General features: G+C 53.3%; 10 protein-coding genes and 1 non-coding gene across 11 annotated transcripts; 5 read left to right on the top strand and 6 right to left on the bottom strand.

The window, feature by feature from the left end:
• Positions 1–176: 176 nt before the first annotated feature.
• CYME_CMC151C (probable V-type ATPase V1 subunit C) lies at positions 177–1,322 on the bottom strand (the record flags this gene model as incomplete). The annotated part of the gene is made up of 1 exon (XM_005535304.1): positions 177–1,322. The coding sequence occupies one exon, from the start codon at positions 1,320–1,322 to the stop codon at positions 177–179; it is 1,146 nt and encodes a 381-aa protein (XP_005535361.1).
• Positions 1,323–1,793: 471 nt separating this feature from the next.
• CYME_CMC150C (cytosolic ascorbate hydrogen peroxidase) lies at positions 1,794–3,182 on the top strand (the record flags this gene model as incomplete). The annotated part of the gene is made up of 1 exon (XM_005535303.1): positions 1,794–3,182. One exon carries the CDS (start codon positions 1,794–1,796, stop codon positions 3,180–3,182), a length of 1,389 nt encoding a protein of 462 aa, XP_005535360.1.
• Positions 3,183–4,076: 894 nt separating this feature from the next.
• Positions 4,077–5,990, bottom strand: CYME_CMC149C (phosphoglycerate dehydrogenase; the record flags this gene model as incomplete). The annotated part of the gene is made up of 1 exon (XM_005535302.1): positions 4,077–5,990. The coding sequence occupies one exon, from the start codon at positions 5,988–5,990 to the stop codon at positions 4,077–4,079; it is 1,914 nt and encodes a 637-aa protein (XP_005535359.1).
• A 1,176-nt stretch (positions 5,991–7,166) lies between these two features.
• CYME_CMC148C (aspartate aminotransferase) lies at positions 7,167–8,573 on the bottom strand (the record flags this gene model as incomplete). The annotated part of the gene is made up of 1 exon (XM_005535301.1): positions 7,167–8,573. One exon carries the CDS (start codon positions 8,571–8,573, stop codon positions 7,167–7,169), a length of 1,407 nt encoding a protein of 468 aa, XP_005535358.1.
• A 612-nt stretch (positions 8,574–9,185) lies between these two features.
• On the top strand, positions 9,186–10,622 carry CYME_CMC147C (polypeptide chain releasing factor eRF3; the record flags this gene model as incomplete). Its single annotated transcript, XM_005535300.1, has 1 exon — positions 9,186–10,622. The coding sequence occupies one exon, from the start codon at positions 9,186–9,188 to the stop codon at positions 10,620–10,622; it is 1,437 nt and encodes a 478-aa protein (XP_005535357.1).
• A 386-nt stretch (positions 10,623–11,008) lies between these two features.
• CYME_CMC146C (phospholipase A2-activating protein) lies at positions 11,009–13,234 on the bottom strand (the record flags this gene model as incomplete). Its single annotated transcript, XM_005535299.1, has 1 exon — positions 11,009–13,234. One exon carries the CDS (start codon positions 13,232–13,234, stop codon positions 11,009–11,011), a length of 2,226 nt encoding a protein of 741 aa, XP_005535356.1.
• Positions 13,235–17,325: 4,091 nt separating this feature from the next.
• CYME_CMC145C (60S ribosomal protein L9) lies at positions 17,326–17,928 on the top strand (the record flags this gene model as incomplete). Its single annotated transcript, XM_005535298.1, has 1 exon — positions 17,326–17,928. One exon carries the CDS (start codon positions 17,326–17,328, stop codon positions 17,926–17,928), a length of 603 nt encoding a protein of 200 aa, XP_005535355.1.
• An 877-nt stretch (positions 17,929–18,805) lies between these two features.
• Positions 18,806–19,657, bottom strand: CYME_CMC144C (hypothetical protein, conserved; the record flags this gene model as incomplete). Its single annotated transcript, XM_005535297.1, has 1 exon — positions 18,806–19,657. One exon carries the CDS (start codon positions 19,655–19,657, stop codon positions 18,806–18,808), a length of 852 nt encoding a protein of 283 aa, XP_005535354.1.
• A 113-nt stretch (positions 19,658–19,770) lies between these two features.
• On the top strand, positions 19,771–21,447 carry CYME_CMC143T. Its single transcript, XR_002461217.1, has one exon. It is a non-coding gene; the product is annotated as a hypothetical transcript (transcript).
• An 821-nt stretch (positions 21,448–22,268) lies between these two features.
• CYME_CMC142C (hypothetical protein) lies at positions 22,269–23,264 on the top strand (the record flags this gene model as incomplete). The annotated part of the gene is made up of 1 exon (XM_005535296.1): positions 22,269–23,264. One exon carries the CDS (start codon positions 22,269–22,271, stop codon positions 23,262–23,264), a length of 996 nt encoding a protein of 331 aa, XP_005535353.1.
• Positions 23,265–24,490: 1,226 nt separating this feature from the next.
• CYME_CMC141C (bis(5'-adenosyl)-triphosphatase) lies at positions 24,491–24,973 on the bottom strand (the record flags this gene model as incomplete). The annotated part of the gene is made up of 1 exon (XM_005535295.1): positions 24,491–24,973. One exon carries the CDS (start codon positions 24,971–24,973, stop codon positions 24,491–24,493), a length of 483 nt encoding a protein of 160 aa, XP_005535352.1.
• Positions 24,974–25,030: the final 57 nt, after the last annotated feature.

The raw sequence follows: 25,030 nt of genomic DNA, 5'->3' as shown, positions 1-25,030 counted from the left end.
GGGTCCGTCCCATTTTATTCGAACACGAATGTAGAAGATGCAATGCAGCGGAATGCTCGCGTACCACCGAACCTGAAAAGTACGCCGTCCAATGCTCCTCGCCTTCGACAAAGCGCGACACTGCAACTAAAAGGATGCTCCCCGCTTGGCGTAAGGCATCTCAGGCATAGGATCGTCTACTGCCGAAAAATCGCATCGTCCACTGGGAGCCACACGAAAGCATCCTCGTCGTATGGCAGTTCCATATCTGCTGCTGAGAGCCCAGGAATCGACGGCATCTCTATCTGTTCGCCGGCTTCGCGGTATACATGTCGCAGAATCTGTCGATGCTCGGGTGTGTGTAGCGCTTGCTGGAGCGTCTTTCGGATTTTTTGTATCTTCGAACGATCATACAAAATCCATCCAGCGGCGAAGGAGACCGGAACTCCGTACCGAAGAACACCCTCTACGAACAGACGCAGCACCTTCAAGTGAACGAGCGCGTCGATGCACTCCGCATACGCTTCTGTTATCCATTCCCGGAATGCATGACCAAGCTGCTGCCAGTGTATTCGTGCCTTTGCAAGCCGTTCCTCGAGGCTGCCCTGTGTGGAATCTGCCTCAGATTGGTACTCTCGTACTTGATAGCGACGTTCTCGCGCAGCTCGAACAAACTCCGTGAGGCCTTTTCGGAATACGACTACGCTATACAGCACTTCTTCATCGTCGCGGGCAAGCAGGGTTGCGCTGCGGGGCACCACATGCGGTGTTGAGCTTTCGTACGTGCGCAGAAACGTATCCTCGTCCCGGGCCTTGAGCAGGAGAAACACCGTCAGGAGGTGCTCTGTTTCGAGTATCTGCTCGGGTCTAACGATACTTGACAGCGGTCGATAGCTCAGTCCACCCGAGTAAGCTTGTTCCAGTGCTTGCCAGTTCTGTTTCGCTGCGGCGTACTGCTCGTGGCGGGTGCGAAAACCCTGTTCGAGCTCTTCTACCTGTCGCCAGACGAACTGAAATAGTTGCGCTAGTGGACACTGTTCGACTGAGCCGTATTTGGCTTGATTCCAGCGGAAGGGACAGTATGCACGCAGTGGTACCCTCAAGCCATCAGTGGATAACGAGAACTCGGCTGGGAACTCCTGCGCGATCTTCACGGCCAGTTGAGACGCTGCGCTGTCGTGGCGGCAAAGCGTCTCCGATAAAGCGAGCAGGGAGTCCAGGGTACCCACGCGGAACCCTGGCAGCTCGAATGGCTCTATTTGCGCTATCGGTATCGTTGGCAACGTTCTTGGCACTGCGAGTAGGCCCGCGCACACTTCGTTTGGAGAGCCAGTAGGCGCCATGCGACACAGAGGCACTACAGTTGCCAAAAACCCCAGAGCTACTTGACAGTAGAAGATGCGTCGGAGTGAAGGCTCTTGCTAGATAATGAAGCACAAGAGCTCGGGCACCTGGAAGCAGCCCTGCTTCCAGATCGCAACGCAGCCTGCAGTAGCCAACTCTGACCTCTGGAGCAACGCTCGGAAACGCTTTCGAATACGTCAGCCGGTTAAGGGCGTCTTGGTCGGTTCAGTTGAACCTCCTACAAGTATACTGGGCGAAGTATGAGCGCTATGGAGCATACGCTGCACCGCGGCTAAGCGGCAGACACACTGTAGAACTCGAGCGCGCCGTTCACTGCATACCACGCAACATCGAACGCTTTTCGCAGCGGCGCCTTCAGGTATTCTGGAACAGCGGTGCTCTTTCACCAGTGAACCAGGGCAGGGTTCGGTACTACAGGTCGCTTCTGAAGGAGTGAGCTGTTCGAGTCTATGGAGAAGGCCTCGCCGCTCGAGTGCTCGTCAGCCGTGAGCCACCAAGAGGCACTTTTTCGGACACAGGAACCGGCGTTTGCGTTCACATGTGGTAACTGGACCCGTACCGGTTCTTCATCAGCAAGCTTTGGTCAAGGCACTGGACGGAATAGCATACGTCTATGGCGTGCGAGTCGGCTTCGTTTCACGGGCACTCGTCAAACGCAGCGTCTGTGTTGGCGGTCTGCAGTAGAGCCCTCTCGACGTGCGTTCCTGCGCACGCTGCTTGCGCTCTCCACTGGTTGCCTTCTCGCGCAAACCGAGACGCTTCGGGACGGACAGCTTCCGATTGCCCACGCGTTTGTGGACTTTGATGTCAACCGGTACGGAGATAAGGAAATCAGAGTTTCAACCCTGAACCGGCTGAAACAGAACTTAAGAAACGTTCTATCCCAGTCGCCGCACTTATTGGAACCTTTCGTACGCTTGGCGCTTGCCGATGCCTTCACCTTCGACGAAAGTACCCAGGTCGGGGGTAGCAACGCCTCTATTCGATACGTTTTGGCGAAGCTGCAAGAGAACGGCCCTAGGAAGACTGCCAGCGCACCTGGTCTATCGGGGTTACAAGAAGCGCTGAAGGCATTGGAGCCTATTCGTCCTTTCATAAAAGAGGTATCCTGGGCCGATACCATAGCCTACGCTGGCGTCGTGGCAATGGAGCTTACTGGAGGTCCGCGATTACGCGTCCAGAACGGCAGAGAGGACGCACCGGCAGAAAGACAACAACTCGTTTGGCAGCGTCTTCAGGATGTTCCGGCTTACTGGCGCTTCCTGCACGGCATCGAGGACAATGCCAGCGACAACGACGCCGCTCTGGGACTAGAAGACATGCGCGTGCTTCTGACGCGATCCGGCCTTGTGTCCAGGAATGATAGGGAGCAGCAAACGCGTGCAGGCCTCCTTATAATCGGAGCGCTTGGCGAACTGAGGCGTCTCGAAGAGTCGCTGGGGTCGTCCGCCCCGTCACGAGGCACTGCCGCCCGAGGTGAGCGTTCCTCGTCAACAGGGCCGATTCTCTCAGAGGACATCGCCACCGTAACGTACGGTCGAGCGCGCAGCGATCCTGCTGCCTCGAGGACAGTGGCCGTGAACACCTCCGTGCGTTCGTTGACGCTCGGCAAGGACCGCTTCAGCACTCGTTTTCTGCGAGAACTTGCAAGCCGCCTGCATCGGCACGAAGCACAGAATGCAACAGAATTCTCAATCGCTGCAGATGCAGACGCAACGAAAGCGGTAGACACTCTGGGCAACTTGGGAGATAAGGGGTTCGGGAATGCTTTTGCGGATCTCTATCAGAAAGCCACACGATTAGGAGCGCGCTATAGCCGTATCGACTTGCAGAAGTAGAGCGGTTCGCGCTGAGGCGTAGAAGCAGCACCCCGGGCACTGGACTCGTCTTTTGGATTGTTTGGAGCTGTGCCAAGTGTATTCCGTCGCTGCTCAGGCACTGGCTACCGATCAGGGCACGTTCTGGGTGCTCGGGATGCGGCGTAGGAACTCGTCGAGTCAAGGTCTTGGTACCGGGGGTGCCATGCAAGCGAAGCTGGTCACCGGGCTGGCGGTTTACGGCGGGTGCCGGAACGCTTCGCATCTTTCATAAATAGGTTGGGTGTTGTTTTAACCAGGTCGTTTTGATCGACAAGTCAACGTGCATACTTCTTAATAGCATGTTTAGCGAGAAAGAGGTAGGCTGCTTGCCCAAATAAAGCAGACAAATTGAAGACTCGTCGTTGATTGGAAGACGATGTCGACGAACCGTCGGTGCGGGCGCTCCGCTGCGTATGTTCCAGTAGTGTGAGCGTTACCGGGGGAAATGCGATTAGGATCATCGGACTCCCATGAAGAAAACCTGGAATTCTTTGCAACTGGGCTCGCACTGTACCTGCGAACGCGCTCCGCTGCCACCGAGGCCGCAGCGCTCACCTTCCAGGCCAAGCGTCTGCTCACCGGTTACCGACAGCAGCCGTGCAACCCAGAGCATCTGGTCATCCAGGCATTTCCAACATTATAGAGAAAGGAAAGCAGTTGCTCAATATAGAGCATTCGGACACCACGCGAATGCAAGAGCGACCAGTACATGAACTTGTAAAACGGGTGCATTTACGATGGAGCTCGCCTTGGATTCATGGATCGTATCTCGATTTGTGATCGCCTTGGGTTTGGAACACCCTTGTTTGTAATCGGCGATCATCTCGGCTTCTATGGTACATCACTTACATCTTTTGCAACGTATACAACACCTCAGAAGAACATCATTCGCGGACGATACCCAATTTTGGATGCGATGGCATCGAGCGTTGACGGTTCCGGCTCTGAGTCCACCCCGAGGAGGACCAGCGCCCGTCCGACTTTGTCATCGCGACCTAGTGTCATGAAGCTGATGTTCACTCCAGCATCACCTAGAATAGAGCCTACGAGACCGATCATGCCCGGTCGATCGATTTGTTCGTACGCGAGTACACGGCCGTTCAGGCAAATGTCAATATCGAAATTGTCGATGCGCGTTACCCGAGGCATCCCCGAAGTTACACGGCCTTCGTAGACATGGCGATTCACTTCCAAACGCAGAAACTCTGCATCGCTGGTTTCGATGCTGGAGAGTAAAACCTCCGTCCAGGTGATGCCTCGACGCTCCGCAACCACATCTGCGTTCACGTAATTGATCGGCACTGCCGAGGTCTGCCCAAGGAGGCCTTGAAGCACAGAAGCGCGCAGAAAGCGAGTGGCATTCCGCTTCTCAGCATCACGAAAGGCGTATGTGATGCTCACTTCGTGAATGCGGTCACTAAAGGCAGCCGCCAACTTTCCCAAGTCCTTTGCGAGCTCGGCAACTGGCTTCAAAGTCGAAAGCATCTCCGAAGGAAGCGATGGAGCATTCACTGTTGTTGGCGCAAAGTCACCCCGCAGCGCTGTGATGACCGCCTCGGCTACTTCAAGGGCCACATCGAGTTGTGCCTCGACAGTGCTGGCTCCCAGGTGCGGTGTCGCGACCACCCGGGGATGTTTCGCAACCTTCTCTGATGGACTTCCGGGATATTTGTGTGGAGGCTCCTGAACAAAAACGTCTAACGCGGCTCCTGCGACTTTGCCGGATTCCAGCGCCTCCAACAGAGCGACCTCGTCGACGATGCCGCCGCGGGCGACGTTCAGAATCCGCACTCCATCCTTGCACTTAGAGAGCGCATTCCGATCGATCATATTTTCCGTGGACTCTGTCAGGGGCATGTGCACGGTAACAAAGTCTGAAACACGAAGAAGTTCATCGAGGGAGCTGCAGAGCTCGGCACCGACGGCGCGTGTCACCTCGACAGCACAGTAGGGATCGTAGGCCAATATACGCATTCCCAGCGCCCGACAGCGACGTGCAACCTCTCGACCAATTCTTCCAAAACCACATACACCAAGGGTCTTATCCACAAGGGAAACGCCTACAAATTTATTCCGATTCCACTGATCACCTTTGATTGTAGCGTCCGCGGCGGCAATGTTGCGGGCCAGCGCCAGAAGCAACGCAACCGTATGCTCAGCAGCAGCAATACAGTTGCCCGTAGGTGCGTTCACAACAACGATTCCCCGTTCGGAGGCTGCCGCCAGGTCGATATTATCGACACCAACGCCGGCCCGTCCGATGACACGCAGACGCGTAGCGTTCGCTTTCTCGAGAAGGGAACGCGTCACTTTGGTACCGGATCGAACGATCAGTGCGTCAAAGTCACCAAGAACAGCGCTTAACTCATCTTCTGTCAAGTCGTACTTGCACACTACTTCCAGACCGGCTCTCTCGAGCAGCGCTACGCCGTCGCTGTCGAGCTTCTCGGGAACGAGAACTCTCCCCGTCAGCGCCCCGACAGCGCCGTTCCCCATGACTGAAGTTGAGTTCGTTTTCCTCATCGAATCAGAATGTACCGTTGTTGCTTCGACCTGAGCGCAACAGAACCCCCGCTGTAACCGAGAGCGTCTCAGAGTGCCGGTGTGCGCTGACTTTTCCTTGAGCACACACGGTCTACCAGGTACAAAGCACGTTTTATCTTGCGTAGACACGAAAGCCCGAGCCAAGGCGAACCGACAAGCACAAAGTTGACTCGTTGATCTGCTATTTCTATGACGAAAAATATGCTTTGCCTCTTGAACCGATGTGATCGGCACAAAGACCATAGAAGCGTTCAGGTCCAGAGCGCCCAGTGGACTTAGCCGGCGCTTAACTGACGCTTCTCGAGCGATGCCGTCCATCGCGCCGCAGCGTCGATGCATCGCTGCGACGGGAGTGGATGCGCCGGCGCGCGCGTGCACGCCCTGCTACGCGGCCGCTGAACGCCACTTTCTATCTAGACATAAATGTATATATCTTGAAAAAAAAGACAAGTGGATGTCGATCGACACCGCAATCGGCGATGAGGCAATTTTTTTCTGATGTCAAAAGGTTTCCATTGACCATCGATCCCTGATATCGTGATTGTCATCGGTATCGGACCGAGCGTCCATCAACGCTCAGCACATTCTTACGTTCTTTTTTGTTCTTGACGGAGGTGTTGGACTGTATCGCTTTACCTTTTTGTCCATGATGGAGATGTAGGGCCCTGACGACGATATGGCGCATCGCATGCGTGCAACTGATCCGCCAGCGCTGCGCCGCCACGCATGCGCGTCACGCATGCTGTGCAAGAAATGGCAGCTCTGTTGGAGGCAATGGGCACCCTTGGTTGCAATGAAGGTGCATGCTGCTGCTGCTGCTAATGGTGATGATGATGATGATGATAATTACAATATGGGTGATGATGGTGATGCTCGCGGTGCTTTCGCTGGTGTTGGTAATGATTCACTGCAAACATACGAAAAATCCATTGAACTCTGTTGGTGGCATGCAAGCAAAAGAAGTCATTCGCTTCTCTGGAAGCATCTATTCTATGAAAGAAAGGCGTGGACTATTCAGAAAGCTCACCAGCGTCTAGTTTCTGTGACCACCTTTCATGAAAGATTTTTTCTCCCAGACGCGAGCTGTGGTCCACGCAAGGCGCTAACTGCAGTATTCGTTACCGGCTAGGATCTATGGAGCAAGTCCTCGGGGTTGACTACATGGTACTCGCTGCCACAGGGCACCTGAGATGCGCGCGACGTCCCGTGCACACACGGGATGCAGGGTCGACGCTCTCGCTCGCGTCGTTACGCGCCTTTGCTGTAGACGCTGGCAACCAAAACCGACGCATCCGTTCACGAATCATGGCTCCACGGCACCTGATGATCGGTCTAGCTGGACGTGACGGGAACGGTGCTTCGTTCCGTTGCCGTGTGGCAAAACACCAAACCAGTGTGTACTCCGCCAAAATTTATCTCTTATATCTTACCGCTGTTTAGCGCAGCTTGAATGCCGGATTGATGCTCAAACTTTTCGGCCTCACGCACGACTGCATCCCTGATAGCATCCGCTAGGTACTGTACCTTGTCTGAAGTGAGACCGGCCATTGATATTCTCCCATTCGTCGTCATATATATATGGTACTTTTCCCGGAGATAAAGGCATTGTTCCGCACTCAGCCCCAGGAAACTGAACATGCCGATTTGGGAGAGAATATGCTCCCAATTTCCGGGCGTTTTGTTTTCATGCAGCGCCTCAAAGAGCTCACGACGCATGCGTAGAATACGACTACTCATCACATGCACTTCGGTTTCCCATTCCGCAAAAAGCGCACGATCTTTCAGAATTCTCGCTGCTATCGTCGCACCATGTGCCGGTGGACTCGAATAGAGCCCGCGCGCTATCTGCTTCATTTGGCTGAGCACGGCTTGCGTTACTGCCGGAGCAGCACAGACAATATGAGCTGCGCCGACGCGCTCTCCGTAAAGTCCCATATTTTTCGCAAACGACTGCGTCACCGCCATCTCCATGGGTCGCTCTCTGGCACCATCCGCTTCGGAAGCCGGTACTGTAGCGCGTTCAAACAAGCGAACAGCTGCCGCATCGCGCTCAAAAGAGCCCGAGGCGAAGCCTTGGTAAGCGCAGTCAAATAACGGAAAATGTTGTTTCTTTCGGATGACGTCCAAGATCTCTTGCCACTGTGTCATGGAAGGGTCTGCTCCCGTCGGATTATGTGCACACGCGTGAAGGAGCACGATTGAGCCCGACGGTGCAGCAGTTAGGTCGTCCAGGAGACCGATGATGTCGACCTCATGGGTCTCGTCTGAGTAATACCGGTACTCGCGGCACTTTATGCCCGCCGCTGGGAATATGTTCCAGTGGTTCCCCCAGGTCGGGCGCGGCAGATAACAGACTGCGCCGCGCTGGTAAAACTTGCTGAGGAACTCTGCGACCAGGCGAAGCGAGCCTGTTCCCGACAGGCTTTGTAGCGAGACAACTCGCTGCTCTTTGAGCGCCGGTGAGCGCTCCCCAAATACGAGGCGAGCTGACAGGGAGCGAAATTCAGGTAAGCCTTCGATCGGCAAATACTCGTGCAGGGTATTCGGATTATTTGCTAGTTCTTGTTCGACTCGTTTCACAACACCGAGCACGTATGGCCTGTTCTCTTCCGTGCGGTACGCACCGACGCCCAGATTTACTTTAAGGGGTGAAGGGTCCTCACGGAAAAGCTCATTCAGACCTAAGATGGGGTCCTTTGGTGCCTCAGGCACTCCAGAGAAAGTCGAATAAGACATGCGGCTCCGAAACGTGTCCAACTGGCTTTGTTTCCGGGCGAGTGACTGCAAGGGTCGTAGATTGCGTCTTGTGAGAAGTCCCACAAACATACCCCACGGCAAGGTACGTCTTGAACGGAGTCTACCCAGGATCACGAGTCAGTGATCCCTGTTAGGGCTTAAGCGCAGCAACACAGCCGTTGAACAGAGACTGGCATAAAAGCTTTTGTTGGGAGTTGGAGTGCGTACCCGCGCGGCCTCGCCACGGCGACAATCTTTGTCCAGCGACCTATTAAGGCGACTTTCTTGTCCGGCAGGGTCTTGTTAGCGCTTCGCGCTGCTGTGGAACTCCAGGTATAGAACTAACTGCTTGGTACGTACGCTTAGTGTAGTACAAGGCTTTGAGGACCCGAGCAACAAGAAGACGCTCGCATCAGAGCTTGCTGGCTCGCTCAGGGCATCACCTGTGAGCGGTGCTTTTGCGTTCAAACCCAGACTACACATCGCAATTGTAGCTCTATAAAATACTCTTCTATTTACAATAGACGAAAATTCCGTGCTTAGAAGTTTAAGCATTCCTCGCTTCGCGTCGTGCCCGGACACTCTTCCGTGCAGCGAAGGAAGAGAACGTGGTCGGACCACAGAGCAGCGCTCGTACGGATAGCGCTCGGGATTCTCATTTTGACCGTTCGACTAGAGCAGCTTTGTTCAAAGGCACTATCTATGGCAGCGTCTCAAGTTGCGGAGCGTGTGCAGGAGCTGCACCTCGACGACAACGGCAGAGGACCAGGATCCGAGTCACCAGAACGGGTCCGAAACTTGAACATTGTGTTCATCGGACACGTAGACGCCGGCAAGTCGACACTGTGCGGCCACCTGCTCTACCTGACTGGCAACCTCGACGAGCGCACGTTGGAGAAATACGAAAAGGAGGCGAAGAGCAAAGGTCGCGAGTCATGGAAGTTCGCTTGGGCGCTCGATCTCACCGAACAGGAACGAAGCAAAGGAAAAACCACGGATTATGGCGTAGCTTCATTCCGAACCGCAACGAAACATATCACGATTATTGATGCGCCTGGCCACAAGGCCTATGTGCCGGCGATGATCTCAGGCACCGGACAAGCTGATGTGGCTATACTGGTGATTTCGGCCCGCAAGGGAGAGTTCGAGGCCGGCTTCGAACGAGGCGGACAGACCCGCGAGCACGCTATGCTCGCAAAAACGGCTGGTGTGCGACAACTCATCGTCGTCATCAACAAGATGGATGAACCCACCGTGCAGTGGAGCGAGGAGCGCTTTCGGGAGATATGCGACAAACTGGCACCCTTCCTGAAGCAGATTGGATATCGGCCGCAGGAGGTCAGCTGGGTACCTGTCAGCGGCTTCACAGGTGAGAATTTGCGCGAACCGGTTCATCCAAGCACGTGTGCATGGTACAAAGGCGGATCGCTGCTCCAAGTGCTCGATGCACTGAAACTACCACCGCGGCCGCTGGATATGCCGGTGCGCATGACTGTCGTGGACAGATTTCGAGATATGGGCGTTTGTATCCTAGGCCGAGTCGAAGCCGGTACGATTCGCAGCGGTGATCGGCTACTGCTCATGCCACCGCGACTTGTCGTGCATGTCACGAGCATCACAATGGATGCCGAGGAGGTGCCGCTCGCTGAGCCCGGAGACAACGTCAAGCTGCTTGTGAAAGGCGTCGAGGAAGACGATATTCATTCGGGCCAGGTGCTCTGTGCAGAGAACGATCCCGTTGAAGCGACAACGACCTTCGATGGCCAAGTGATGCTGGTCGAGCACAAGTCCATTCTGACTGCGGGGTACCGCTGTATTGCGCATATTCAAGCAGCGGCCGTTGAGGTTGTTTTCGAGCGTCTCCTCGCTGAGGTTGATCGCCGCACAAACCAGATCGTCAAGAAACATCCCAAGTTTGTGCGACCCGGAAGTACCTTTATTGCGCGGTTAAGCGTCGCGCAGCCCGTCTGCGTTACCGCGTTCAAAGAGTTTGCGCCTCTGGGTCGTTTCATGCTGCGGGATGAGGGCACCACCATAGGAGCCGGGGTGGTGGTACGCATTCCGACTGCCAAGCAACGCTCAGAGGAGCTTCAGTCAACGACGGAAAGTGGAGCGAAAATCGCCTCGTCATCAGTTTAGAGCACAGAGACGCGCACAGTGAGCGTTTCCTACAGAGAACAGCATTTGGATTCGCCCACTTTAGAAGCAGCAGCGGCAACGTACGGAACAGCACTGTAGTACATAAGCAAAACCGATCATCGAAACGCGCGCAGTGGGTGTTTCCAACGCAGAAAAGCATTAGAATTCGCAAAGTTCAGCAGCAGCAGCAGCAGCAGCAGCAGCAGCAGCAACTCCTTTGGAGACTTGCATCGCTTCATGCAAAAACACTTCCATGACACCCAAATCTTCTTCTTCACGCACTGGTCAGTAGTACAATAGCCGCGCGCTACATAGAATGCAGAGGCAGAAACTTTATCGGGCCGCAATATCCCGATTTGGATAGAGGCAGCCCAGATCCGTTTTCCCTAGACAAACATGCGGATACGCTCTGCGATTTTAGAGGGTACCTCTTCCCACTCCAACAGACCTGCGGATATCGCAAGCTGCGCCCGCGAAGCGTCGTGAATGAGCATCCAGAGGGCGTCGGTGAGTTCAGACGCCTCCTGGACACCAGCTGGTCGTGCAAAACCGAGCAGACAGGCACTCTGCAGCACTCGATCGGCGCACGACCGGACAGATTGACGCCCTGCATCACATCGACTCTCAAGAACGGCGTAATTATACAACACTGCGGCGAAAGCCCGCCAGAGCTTCTCAGGTGTATCGCTATGCACGATGATCGTAAACGTATCTAAAATAAGATCCGCACATCGTAGCAAGGCCTCACGCACCGGGGCTCGCTGCCAATGGACGAAACTGTTGCATATGAAGCGACAGGAAGAAACGTGTATTCCAAAAGAAGCTTCTGCACTGGATGCATGACGTAGGACACTGTCGAGTACTGTCGGCTGACCATTTCCAAAAAGTATCTGTATCGCATCATTTTCTAGGACGACGAGTCTCGCCAGATCTATAACAGCTACCGCCTGCGCGGGCGGTGTCCGCTCGAGGAGCGCACTGAGCATGCGCACCTTCTCTGCTGTAAGCGGTTTCAAAGTCTGGAATAACGACCGACACCGATCGTTTTCCGGCAAATGTTCCAAGATGCGTTCATACGAATCCGTCCCAGGAAACAGTATCCAGTCCGGCAGATTCCCCGCCGAATGACCTTGCGGTAGAGAAGACGCAGCGGGTGGCACATAGCGATCAGCGCCGGTGAGCGGATCCGTCAGCGCGCCCGCATCGGCACGCATGTCGCTGGCGGGAACATGCGTGATAAGAAACTGTACAATCTGTTCCAGATATGTACGCGGCAAATGTTCTTCTTCCAGAAAACGCTCGGCAGCGACGTACGGATTCTCTCCACGTCGATACCCTAGCTGACGATATCGATGCGCACTGCCGTCGACATCAACATCAACATCGAAGACGTAGTCAAAACCTGTCTTGAGAGGCCGCTCGGGCGATCCAGGAGGATCCGTCACGTCACCTATCTTCATCCAGCGACCTGCTGACATCGACCACATGTATACTTCGATGCCGTCCAGGGTTCCGGACTTGCGCACGAGCCGCGTTTGTCCGTCCCGAAAGCCCGGCTGCGCTAGCGCCGTTTCTGCATCAGGCACTTGGGAAGGATCTATCTGATGCTGATGGTGCATGCTCGTTTTTTGCGCTGCCAGCGCCATCTCGTATTCCGCAACGTGCTCTGCCGGCGCGGACCTCTCCGGAATGCGGGTCCAAACGCGCGCACAACTGTCAGCACAGCCGGTTAGAAAATCGCCGTCAGCATTAGGAATCATGGTAACACTCCAGACGGTATTGGGATGTGGTATCGTTTGAACGACATCCTGCTGCTGGAGGTCCAGGATGCGCACGGTTCGATCTTCGCTAGCCGAGATGAGCATATCTTGAAAAGCAGCAAGGGCATAAATGAAGCTGCCATGTACATTCGGATAGCGACGAATTTGCTCACCATGCATGGACCAAAGAATAACTGAGCCATCGTTCCCAGCAGATGCGAAACTGCCTCTAGAATGCGCGCTCAACTCGAGTCGGCAGAGGGCCCGTACGGCTTCGTCGTGGCCGTACAGCACCTGGGCGCACTCTCCTTTGCGAACATCCCAGAGACGAATGCTGCAGTCCGCCGAAGCGCTGAGGACTTCGGTATCGCTTAGAAATAAAAGAGCCCAAACCGCTGCGTCGTGTCCAGTGAGGCTCATGAGACTCTCGCCGTCCCGCCACAGGCGCACCGTTCGGTCCCAGGAGCCAGAGGCCACCAGTGTCGACGTTGGGGCTACCGCCAGCGCGCTCACGACGTCTCCGTGCCCTTTGCCTAAATGCGTCATCTGCTCTGTATTGACGTCAATCCAGGCAACAGTTTTGTCCGAGGAACCGCTTACTATCATTTCGTTGCTCAAAACCGCGAGCGCCTGAACATAATGGGGAGCGTGTACCCGAATACCATAGCTGTTCAGTTCGTTACCGCGCCAAAGTCGCACGCAGCCGTCCCGTGAACCTGTTATCAATAGTTCTCGCGACATGGCAGCAACGGCTCGAACGTCAGCCGCATGCCCGGCAAGCGTTCGGGACAAACGGTACGTAGCCGCGTGCGGAGAACTGTCGCCGACGCCTGAACGTTGTTCAGCATCCATGACGTGCTCTCTAGTCTTTCAACCCACTGGTGGATCTCAGCATAAACTAGACGCTATCCAAAGTGAGAGGATCCAGTACGTTAGCGCTCGTATGCCCTAGTTTCGATCAGACTGGTCAATCCGAATCCAAACAACATCTGACCTGCCACTGTCTGCCGTAGTTCAGAAACGCCGTGTCAAGTGCCGACAGCGAATTTGCCGGATCTACCACGAGCCATCGACTCTGAAAAGCGCTTACTCTGGATGCATAAACGGAGACAATAAGCAAGTAAGATACCTCTGCTCCTTTATAGAGGTCGTCACGTTCCACGAGACCCGATCCTGCATCCTGATTAGGAATAGCGGCTCAATCTAAAGAACGACACATTTTCCTGCGACGCGGAACATCGAGCATCCGGTTTCTCGGGCGTTTCAGGCGCCTCAGCAGTACTCGAGCGGGAAGAGGGCCGCTTTTGCGATGCAACCTGCCGGTGTATTGAAGCTGTATGCGTCCGACCAGCTCAGAAAGAGGCGCGCTGCTTCTTCCGCTACGGACGGGGACGTTCTCGTGGACGAGCGCCGCTTGCGCTCGCCGGCGAACCTCATTCGCAGCTCAAACTTACATGCGGCAATTGTGAGATGTATCGCTCGGAGACGTCCATCATCTATTCATTGTTTCGTGGCATGTTGAATATATATACGACAGTTATCAGATGCCTCGCTTGGGGGCGTTCATCGCTGGGCTCGCGCTCCGAAGTACGTCAGGGCTGCTTCAGAATGGCGCTGCTCTGCAAATATCCTGCGCCGAAAGCGCAAGGGCCCCAAAAGGCACATGCTGAGCCTCTCGTACAAATGTACACGCTCCGACTGGACGTCGGCAAGCACCGCGATCTTCGACCATAATATGTTCTGGTGACGCGCTCCATTTGAAGAGGCGACTAAGCGAGCAGAGAGGCCCAAGTGACGAGGCAGGTTGCTCATCCAGTTCTCTTTTGTTGAAGGATGACCTTTAATAATAATTTAATCGCCCGCAGTCTTTCTAAGCAAAACGCACGGCCGCAGGATATGGCGCATATACTCATGCCTGAATAAAATGGAACGAGTCCACTTGTCTATCGCGAGTGTATGCATTAAAGTTTTGGGCTTTCCAATTGTCATCATTAGTAGCATTTCTGCTAATGTGTTCTTCGATTTTTTCCGTTTTTCGTGCCACTCATCTCCAGCATGAAATATGCTCGTGTCTCGCTTCCCTCCAGCTCCGTTGTCTGTAGTCGAAAGATGTTGATGGCACCATTAAAATCCCTATCTCTCGGTTTCTTGCTGCTATCGGAGCATGTGATACACACGTGGCATTTGCAATCTACGCCTCGCTTGGCATTCGCATTTTTTGTGAAGCCTAGGTGGGCGTTTCGCGGCGGTGACTGTTTGCTGTAGTCAGATATTCCCACAGAATACCCAACCTTTCCCTGGATAACTGCACTATGGCGCGTGACAGCTTGCTCCAGAATTCGGTTCGTGCCCTCGACGGAGACGGAAGAGAGCTCTCGATGCTCGCTTCCGTTTCCGCGCTCGGAGCCGTCCCATAAGAGCATGGGCATCCTCCTGGCGATCCCCTTGGCAAGTACTGTGTCCGCTGTACAAGCAGGCGCACGCTGTTCTGTTCAATACAGGATTTGTGGAACGCGATATTATCCATGATGAAACAAGTACCCGTACGATTATTCAGGTCAAGAACAAGTCGAGAAGTTTCAAACTGTCGGCGCTCCGTTGTTGGAAAACGATGAGGCAGTGTTTCCTCGAGACGATTGCGGTAATAGCTAAAGCCCGAGGCCATGATGCTTCTCTAAGAAAACAGAAGAGACAGGAGCCTGTGTGAGCAAGTCCTGTGAGAGGTATCTAGCTGCTGTAGAACGCCGTTTCGCCGATTTCGATGAAAAGAGTGCGACTTGGCTCTCGAACGGCATCGATTATTTTGCGTACTAAGTTCAGTGAGCTTTCGGCTTGAGGTTGTGAAAAAGTCTTGAAGGGATGACATCGAAGTTTGTTTTCAATGTCAATCCAGCTGCAATTCTTGCTGCACCAGCAAATTGCCTTGAAACAGAAAGATCGGAACTGGGCATGATTCGAGCGTCCGGAATGAAAAAAAGGAGCGGAGTGGAGAATTGTTTGCATAGATTTTGTAATGACTTCTGCTTTTTATGAATTCTTGCTCGATTGCGTGGCAACTCAATTTCATTCCGGTGACCTGGCGAATTCCAACTGAAAAACATCAAAGGAGTCACGCTGAAGAGACAATCGAGAATCGTTAAATTAGGTGTGGATTCGTAACTCTTTGTTGTCGCACTTCGAAGGTCGAGTTCGTCGACCTGAAAAAATTTCGGAAAGGATTGTAGAGCAGGAACAGCATAAAATGTTCACTGTTCCATTTTATAGTCTTTCAACTCAATTTTGTTTGACCACCGCTGAAAGCATTCGAATGCTGTTTTTGTAGCTTAAAGCAGAAGATCGAAATCAGGATGCAATTTATCGTATTGAGCACAGATGAGTTGCTTGCAGGATGTATATTCTTCACTGAACAGTGCAAGGTGGACTCCATTCCCCCTTCAGGTCTGTCATATCCCAGTACTCAGATGCGAGAGGAACACAGAAAAGTAAATGCGATCCAAGCCAAAAACCGAATCCTCAAAACTGCTTGCATTCAATGGTTGAAAACGACACGTTGAGCATCTCACGGAAGGCAAAAGCGAGGATCGCAGCCATCACGGGCGTCTCTGTTGCTCAACACCTTGTCTGTGTGGTCCTGCAAATACCCGGATACAGTCACAAAAAACAGAGCCCTAGTTCACACACGGCCATCATGAACCGAAACGCACGTACAGCGTTCATGGAACGTTGCAATCGGTAAGAAGCACAGGGATATCCGTTTGATTTCTCAGTCGATGAGACTTGCTTTGGACGAAACGGTCGGAGCGTACATGGCCACTCGCCGGGTAGAGAGCCCATTGTACGTGCGATCGATTTGGAAAAGAAAGACGACATCATCTGTTCTACCTGCAGTGGATTCATGTAGCGGCCTCGGGTTCGCCCGCATTGAAGCCTAATACAACAGCACCTTTTTGTAGAATCACTGAAGATGTTGCTCCTGACGTCTGGCGACTTCGTTCTGTTGCACTACATAGCACTTGAACATTCCCCTTGCTTTCGAGCATTGTGCTGATTCCACCGGGGTAGAGCTGCTTTTCATTCCTGCGTACACTCCATGGTTCATTTCCATCGAACGGATGTTTTCTATCATGAAACGTAAGGATCGCTGCTCTGGGCGATTCGCTGAAGCGCTCAGCACACGGTGACACACTGGGGCACATTTCGTCGTTCTTCAGCAAGTCCTTCTCCCCTGCGAAGGTCCTCACCTGAGGCTATAAAGAAGTGCATTCACTTTAAAAAATCCGAGGGATATCCTAGGGCGCACACTTCAGAAGGTCCAGACGGACAAAACGCAGCGGAGCGCTTCCGTGATATATGAGTACGGAGAGCTGACAGAGCACCAGATGGCAAAGACGGCACGAATTCAAGGAATCTTTGTAGAGCCGAGTCCCATCAGACGCAACAAACGCATGGGGTCCATGAGCCGGTACTTTGACGCCGCCATCAATATCAGACGATATGCGTTGCTTTATATGACACTCGTGGAGCTGGCGCGAGCCAGCTTTGTGGGGAACCTCTCAGGATCGAAGTATACGAGGTAAGGCTGAAACCGGCGGCAGGGGTCCGGTTGAAAAGGCTGGCAGACCTCTGCATGTGGTAATAATTTAAACTTCATGGTCGTAGGATATTGGTTACCATGTTCAGCATCAAAATCGGCAGCGCACCCGTGGGTGTTTTGTCCTTTTTATACATTATCGTACAGGCAGCGCAGCTGAGGGTATTTTTGTCCCGTTTAGCCACGTCCGGATTTTCGCCGTCCTGCGAAGCAGCCACGACTCTCGGCTGTACATCCGTCGCGTACCCCGTTTTTTCGCAAGTCAGCTTCTCCACTGCTCGGGTGGTTCATAGGGTGGTTCCTGTGAAAGTTATTTGGCGATTCGCGGCATTATCAAGATTTACAACGAAAAATGAGGGCCATCCTTGCGAGCGAAACCTTGAAGGTGCCTGAAGGCGTGACGGTACGCGTTAAGAAGCGGGAGGTTTTCGTTAAAGGGCCCCGGGGCGAACTCCGGAAGAGCCTTAAACATATACCTGCTGACTTTACGCTTTTGGAAAAGGGGCGCAAAGTGCGCATCCAGGTGTGGCAAGGACGCCGAAAGGATCTGGCAACTATTATGACGGCGGCCTCCGTTTTTAAGAACATGTTTACCGGCGTCATCAAGGGTTACTGTTACGAGCTTAGAGCCGTATACGCGCACTTCCCGCTGAACATGACGATATCCGAGAACGATACAGTTCTAGAAGTGCGCAACTTTCTGGGAGAGAAGCGAGTCCGTCGAGTGCGAATGCTCGGTGGCGCGAAGGTCTACCGTTCGAACACTGTGAAGGATTGCTTGCTCGTCGTTGGAAACGATATCAACGAAGTTTCACAGTCTGCTGCTCTCATCCACGAAACATGCCTTGTGAAAAACAAAGATATTCGTAAGTTTTTGGATGGGATTTATGTGAGTGCACGGACGAATGCCGTAGATGACGACGGCGTGGCGGTCACTGCAACGCACAAATGCTGAGATGCACAGCGAGGATCGCATTCTAGCATTCTTTCCTGAGTCAGTGGCTTGTGCGCCTAGTTTAGGTCAAGTTCTGCGTCGTTGTTTGAGGTTTGTAACGGCATTCGGCGCATCTCCTTCGAGAGCGGATCCAGCGAGCGAAAAATCGACCTACGCGGCCGCACCCTGCCCAGAGCGCAGTACCGGGTAAAGTGCAGCGCTCCCAGTTGATGAGACGACAAAGCCTCGCTGCAGAACTTTTGCAGCGTTGGGAACGACGTTGCGTCCAGATTTGAGAGCGTTGGATTCCAGGCGTGGCTGCTCCCTCGTGGCAGATACCTGCCCTGCAGATAAACGATTCCGCTGTGGTCTTTTCCGAACACCCATGATCAGACGTTCAAAAGTTACTTCATGTATGCGACTTTGTAGCATCTCATTCCAGAGATGGCCGCGACCGTTAGGCCGGCGAATTCCCGGGCACTTGCTGCACTTGCTATGCTCTAGCGGCACGAAATCGCGACTCGCTCCTGATGTTCGGCATCACGCTCCAGAGGGCGTGTGGGTAATTACCACAGTGCCACTCCTGCTTCATGGCACCCGCACCCTGCATGACTTACAGTAATGTCCAGTCTCAGAAATAGCTGCTGGTGCACTAAACGGAACTTGCCCGAGCTTCTGATCTCTAGGCCACCTCGGCGAACGAATCCGCTGCCCAGCCTCGCGGCGAATGCGCCATAATGAACTCTTCCAAAGTACTCAACAAGGCAATGTCGGTGATTTGTCAGTTATTTAAAGGTGAGTCAAGAGCTTCCACTGCATAGAGGGAGCGCTCCTGTGAGTGTCTTGCTCGGTGCGCTACGTCTCAGCAGTGTAGATAGATGTGTCTCTCGACTGGTACCTACTCTGGAATCGGTGGTCGATCCTCTGGTGCATCCATGAGAATTTCCGCGCCCAGTTCGCGCCCAAGAACTTGCCGCAGTTCCTCGTACCCTAGGCCTTCTCGTAAGACACGCCAGCCTCGCGTTACATCCACAACGGTGGATTTCAATCCGATCGTTCGAGCGCCTGCGTTGATCATAAAGTCCACTTCGTGTTCCCAGTGCTCCAGCATTCGCAAATAATCCCTATCTACACCGTCCTCCTCTACTTCATCGTCTGGAACAGAGCTTGCTAGGAGCGCGACACCATCGAGAGCATCCATGGCAGCCTGGCAATATGGATCACGGGGCCATCGAACACCTATCTCCCGCCGTTTCCACATTTTCCTATGGACCCGGTTTTCGATCATGACGCGAGGTACCTCATGAGTCGCCGGTAAAATAAACGTGTACGGACCAGGAAGCAGCGCCTTGAGAACTTTGAAGGTACGCTTGTCGAGCACAAGCGCGTATCGCTGAATAGCTGCGTGATTTCGACAGAGCAAAGACAGTGGCTTGCGAACGCTCGGAGGCGTCTTCTTCAGCGAGTAAATTCTCTCCACGCCAGTTCTCGAGTGCAAGTTACAAACAAACGCATACGATGTGTCGGTTGGTAAAATGCCTACTACTCCTCTGGAAGGATCTCTCAGCAGTTCGAAAACATTCTGTAGTCGCCAAACGTCGTCGCCGTCGCCACTTACCTCTACGTACAGAAAAGGGTCTCGCTTGCTGTCAGCCCTATGACGACCTGATGTTAGGCTACAGTATGTCTCATGAAGCGTATACGTTCCCTTCCTACGCAACCAAACTACAGGATTCGGAGCCAGAAACATATTCACTGTTCGTAGCGGAAAACGAAAACACTCAGCGTCGAGCTCCGCTTCGAAACGAATCTGCAAAGCGACGGGGACGGCGACTGTGCGTTCCAGAGTCGGCAATAGGTCGCATTGTTGTGCTGTGCAGCATGTGTTGTCATTCGGAATATGAGCTCGATAAAGAGTCGTCTATGGGGCTGCGAGACTGCCAGGGTTTAGTGCCCAGTGTGCTGCTGTGCGAAAAGAATTCCCAGTTCTTCGTAGATGGGCAACGGCAGCGATAGAGGCTGTTCGGAGACGAACTCTGGTTGCCTTGTACGGAGGCAAACCTTTAGCGACGCGCCGCTACCGACTTGTAACCGCTGATCGTGTTCGAAGAGGCGCTCTCGTAGTCGATACAGACACTATTGTTTCTTTGCGTCGCCTTAGTTCCGGGTTGCTGTATTTTTCGGAGAAGCTCAGGGAGAACACCAGACGGCATTCTCGACGACCTGGTAGAGCCATGAAACACTTATGTTTTGAAAGATATAGCGTGCAAAACCTGCAAGTGCGCAGTGATGATGGTCTGTGTTCGTGTCACTCAGTGCGCTTGCGCAGGCAACGTGTGTTTACCCTCCGGGTGCTACAGGGCGCGCTGGCATGATTCACTCGAAAGCCCACCGTTGCGCTAGTCGCGCTCTCTGAGCTCGCACCGGAGACCCGATTAAGTTCCCCGTACATCTAAAATAACTTGCCTGAATCAGAAGAAGGGGGCGGTGGACAAATGTTTGGTGCGTGCCACAGGTTCATTTCAGTGCACGGTCAGATCAAGCAACTGGTCCGCAGGCCTGTATCCACTGTGCTTGAACAGCGCCCAGCGATCCCGCTTTCGACAGGCGCCCAGATCGATCCATATAAGCTCTCATGGAAAGCTTGTCTAGAAGAGTCTCGTAGCTGAGCATATGGCTGCAACGCTTTCTAGGTTCTCACACATGCTCACACGGAAGCGCCGCTTGGTTGCAATGCCTGTAGTCCAGGGCTGGTCGCGCATGCAGTGCAGACGCGTACGGAAGCCGCTCTCCAGAGCGTTCTGCAGTCGGTGTCCACTTCCATTCCGAAAATTTCATTTCTAAACTGTTATCATAATGGCTGGAACAGGGACTAAGGATCATGGACAAGCACGGTCTTGTTCGGGCGTAGACTCTGGGAAGCATGCTTGCTGGATTCCCAACAGCTCATTCCTGGTGCCGCATAGGCTCAGCATGGGCTGGGCATCTGTGCAATGCCCTCGTGCGCTTCAGCGTGTTTAGCGCGCCGTGGTGGATTGTATCGTTCTCAACTCGAAGCCTGGCATAACTACTTCATGTAGTGCTACATGGTGGTTCAGATAGCTCCCAATGCAAGGCCTTGGATATCCTGTACGTACCGGTGATGAATGACAGATCGAGGTTGCCTGCCGAAGAGATTTTCATAACCGCCTTTCACGAAATCTCTTAGCACCACTGAATCGTGAAGAAACTGCTTCCTTTGTATCAACTTGAGAGAGCAGCTTTGCGTGATTCAGAGAGTTTAGTCACGCACTACGTTAGAAACCTGGATCATTTTATCAGAGTCACAGACCTCGAGACAAATGGGCTCGGTTCCTGTTGGCATCCGCGTCTCTTTCTGGTGTTGCTCAAGGATGTGCAGCATGAGCATGCATGCCCAGAAACAAGGTCCTCCGCATTTCTTCGCACCTACGGTGGCATTCCAGGTGCGCCCCTGGAAAGGCAGTGCCGGTATCGATGTGCTCCGCAAAAACCGTTAGATTCAGAATAAACGCCAAAGGCTCGATGCTCTGTAAGCTTACAAATTAGCAGAACACGTGCGCTCGCAGGGCTGGTGGTGCGGCCGCCCCTGCAGTGGCGGACGCCACAACGGGGTCCACGCACTTTCACTATGACATAGCCCCTTTTTGGCTGCTAAGGAGGCGGCCAGCCCGTTGACTTGTTGCTGGATGCCAGGACTGTTCAGCGCGCCGCTCCATGCCACATCACTCATGCCGTGAGTCAAAATTTGCATATAGACATTCAACAAATGCTAGAAATGATTATCAAATGTAGTCGGCCTGGAACCGGAAGGATCGCTGGATCCAGCCGTATTTCCATAGAGGAACACCGGACAGTAATTCATGTACCTAAAACATTCTAATGAAGAGCTGAATATCTCTATCCGCATCTGTTCAGAGCCGCACTGGATTGAGGTTCCCACTTGCGGAAGCGTTAGCAGATCAGCTGGAATATCTTCCACGATTACTGCCCGTCTCCGTGCATCCGGAAAAACGCAACCAGGCGCATCTGTTTTCCATTAAAAGCGACAATATTTTTGATAGAGAACGGTCGATGTATCTAAGCAGGGAGCCCTCAAAAAAAGCGCTTGCTCCATGCGGCGCGATGCGACGCTGATGGACAAATGTGTAGATCAAAAAATGCAATTTTTATTCGATAATGTACATATGTGTATAAAAAGACATTGGCGGTTGCGACACGCAGCGTTCGATTTCCCTCCAACTTTGAATCCCCGCTGCCCCCGGTGGTATCTCAAGGTGCCCTCTGATCAACCAGCTTAACGGTGGAAGAATGTCAGTCTGAACAACGATAAGATTCTTGTGATGTATTCACTCTTCAACCATCGACTCGTTTTCGGCGAAGCGTGCAGCTTGAACACACCGGAAAAGCAGCAGTTCTTCGTGGCACAGGCGCCGGGCCAACCGTTAGTGGGTCACGCTCGTATGTGCGATACGCCTCAAGGCAAAGACGAGCCGAGAACAGAAACTCTTGAGCGAACTTTGAAGATTCGTGTTGCAGCAGCTGACCCTCTCGAGGCAGAGTTTATCGATCGAGTACTGCAAGCTTGGAAAAGAGAGAGTGAGTCTGTGCTCGCGCGTTGCGACGAGCTCAACCGTCAAGGCTGGTCTGCTTTACAGATTTTCCAGGAGATTCGAGATACTCATAATTTTGGCTTCACTGGGGCCCTTGGGCGGCACCGAGACAAGTATCGGTCGCAGCTGCCAGCTCCGGGTATTCGAGCTGTCCGTGAAGGCGCCTTTTTAGATTGGATGGAAGGTCTCGACTATGGCACGAAGAGACATGATGCGAAGAACGCACTCTCTGCTGCGCTCCAAGTCCCGGCACTTTCCCCTCAAGAGAAAGCGAGGACCCATCTTGAACAGAGGGAACGCTCAAAGCGAGCTCAATTCCGAGTCGCGCCTTCGACGCGGGCTGTCATCGCTCCGGACAACTCGGAGATATCGCTCATAATCAACGAGGACACGAGCGACTGTTTGGACAGCACCGCGCAATCGGACTCTATCGCTCTTAGATTCCACGTTTTCAGTATGGGACGAAAATCCATCCGACGCCTGATGCGAGACGCCTCAGGCCGTCGATCCAGCGTCAAACATCTTAGTATCGCTTTTGTGAATGATCCTGTGTCATCAGACCCCGCGAACCCCAAAATCGGAATGACACTAAGGTCGAACCCACAGGAGTACTTTTTCTACCTGTGCTACGATGGTTGTGAGAAACGCAAGCAACTCGAAACGCAAACACGAAACGAAGAGAGCGCTGGGATCGGCATCGAGCAATGCGATGCTCTGCAGCCCTGAAGCATCGGTTACATTTGATGCTATCTGATCGCATCCGCTGTCGCCTAGCTCTGGTGGTCAGACTCCGAGCCAGAGCATTGTCCAGATTAGTTAAAGATGGTTCGCTTCACGTTTGAACGTTCGAACGTCCGATGCCCCGATCATATAAAACGTCCGATTCAGATAGAGTCTGTCTTAGAAAACACTGCTCCATTATCGACACGATAACGATCTTCAAGGAGGTAAGGATGATGGCTATCGTAAGCGAAGGCGGACGCGTCGGGTCCAGTCTGCAATTTGCGCAAAAACGGCATTCGCACAGCGCCTACTCTTCAAAAAATCCATGCTGTGGCGGCCTTGCAATGGGTACGTGTTCATGAGGATCCTCGAGCCGACGCCTGCACAGCTATAGCAGAGTTGTGTTGTACCAATGCGGCGTTCGCATCGGAGTGCTTTCGCTTACGCAGTGGACGCGCACACGGCAGACTCGGTACCCAAAGGATCGCTTGAAGGAATCTTGCTTCCCGAGGGAAATTCCGGTTTGTGGTTCACGGACCTGTGAGCGTCTAAGGCGAAGCGATGGTGGCTCCCTGGATGCCGGCTCTTGGCACTTGCGCATCCATGAGGATTCTCGTTTGATTCATGCAAACTGCACCGTGGATAATGTACAGCGGTCCCGTGCGGAGGACGCAATGGCGACGCGAACGTCCTACGTAGAGGCGTTCCGAAGGGTACACATTCTCTGAACACTTGTCTCCGCTCTGATCCCAAGAGTCTAGGCAACTGTCTATATGTCTAGGAGTATGCGGAGCAAATCTAGGACAAGCGAGTTTTCGCAATAGACTACAGATCTTTGGGACGGTGAATTGTCGAGACCTCGCGTCACCTGCACTCGTACGCCTGGGCCCTGCTGGAGAAGTCATTCCCACCTATACCTGGCAGCTGGAAGTTGCCCCTAGTTCCTAGGGCGCGCTACTCGCCATCCAACATACCGCCGCAGGCTCCTGTGCTCGGCACGGTTGATGACGCGGTTTCTCGGAGCGCTGCACTCACATAAAAGCGCAGTTCTCCTAGAAAGCTGATATTCGCACGCTTTTCGACGATATTCCAAAATATACATTCGCAACGTGCTAGAGCTCGTGACAATAAGCCCGTGTAAACTGAGTGTATCCGTACCATTCTGTGACCTTATTCTGTATCATTCCACCAGCATAGCTAGGCATGGCAGGTTTCCAAACCCACCGGATCTACGGCACTTGGTACTCTGCCTCAGGGAAAAGTGCTGCAAGTTCGTCCCGTTCCTCTCGCATCTCGTCCCGACTTCGATCCGGGCGTTCGGTTTCGTCAGCATGAAAACCCCGCTTCTCGAGAGCGCCGTAAATGGCGTCGTTCGGGGTAAAGTCCCCTGGAGTACGCGGCACGATGTGAACGTGAACGTGGGGTACCGTCTGGCCGGAACCAACGCCATCCTGTATCACAAACTGCAAGCCGCTGACGCCCCTCTTACGCCCATGAGCCTCAATTCTGGAACCTATTCGTTGAGCACTGAGCCACAGGTCTGCAACTTCGGCTTCTACAAGGTCCGCAAACCTCGCCACAGGACGTCTTGGAAAGACGAGAACATGGTGGTGAGCCACTGGACGCAGGTTCACGACTGCAAGTGTGAGCTTCGTTGAATAAAACACTTCCACAGCTCTTGAAATGTAATACGGGCCAAAAGGGTACAGCATAGATACAGGGATCAGAACGTTTCGCCACTACAACCGCAGAAGAAACAGCCGCCTGTT

The sequence above is a fragment of the Cyanidioschyzon merolae genome, chromosome 3, assembly GCF_000091205.1.
Source record: "Cyanidioschyzon merolae strain 10D DNA, chromosome 3, complete genome".
Taxonomy (NCBI): Eukaryota; Rhodophyta; class Bangiophyceae; order Cyanidiales; family Cyanidiaceae; genus Cyanidioschyzon; species Cyanidioschyzon merolae.
Note: the sequence above shows the minus strand (reverse complement) of the source record. Positions and strands in the feature narration are given on the sequence as shown.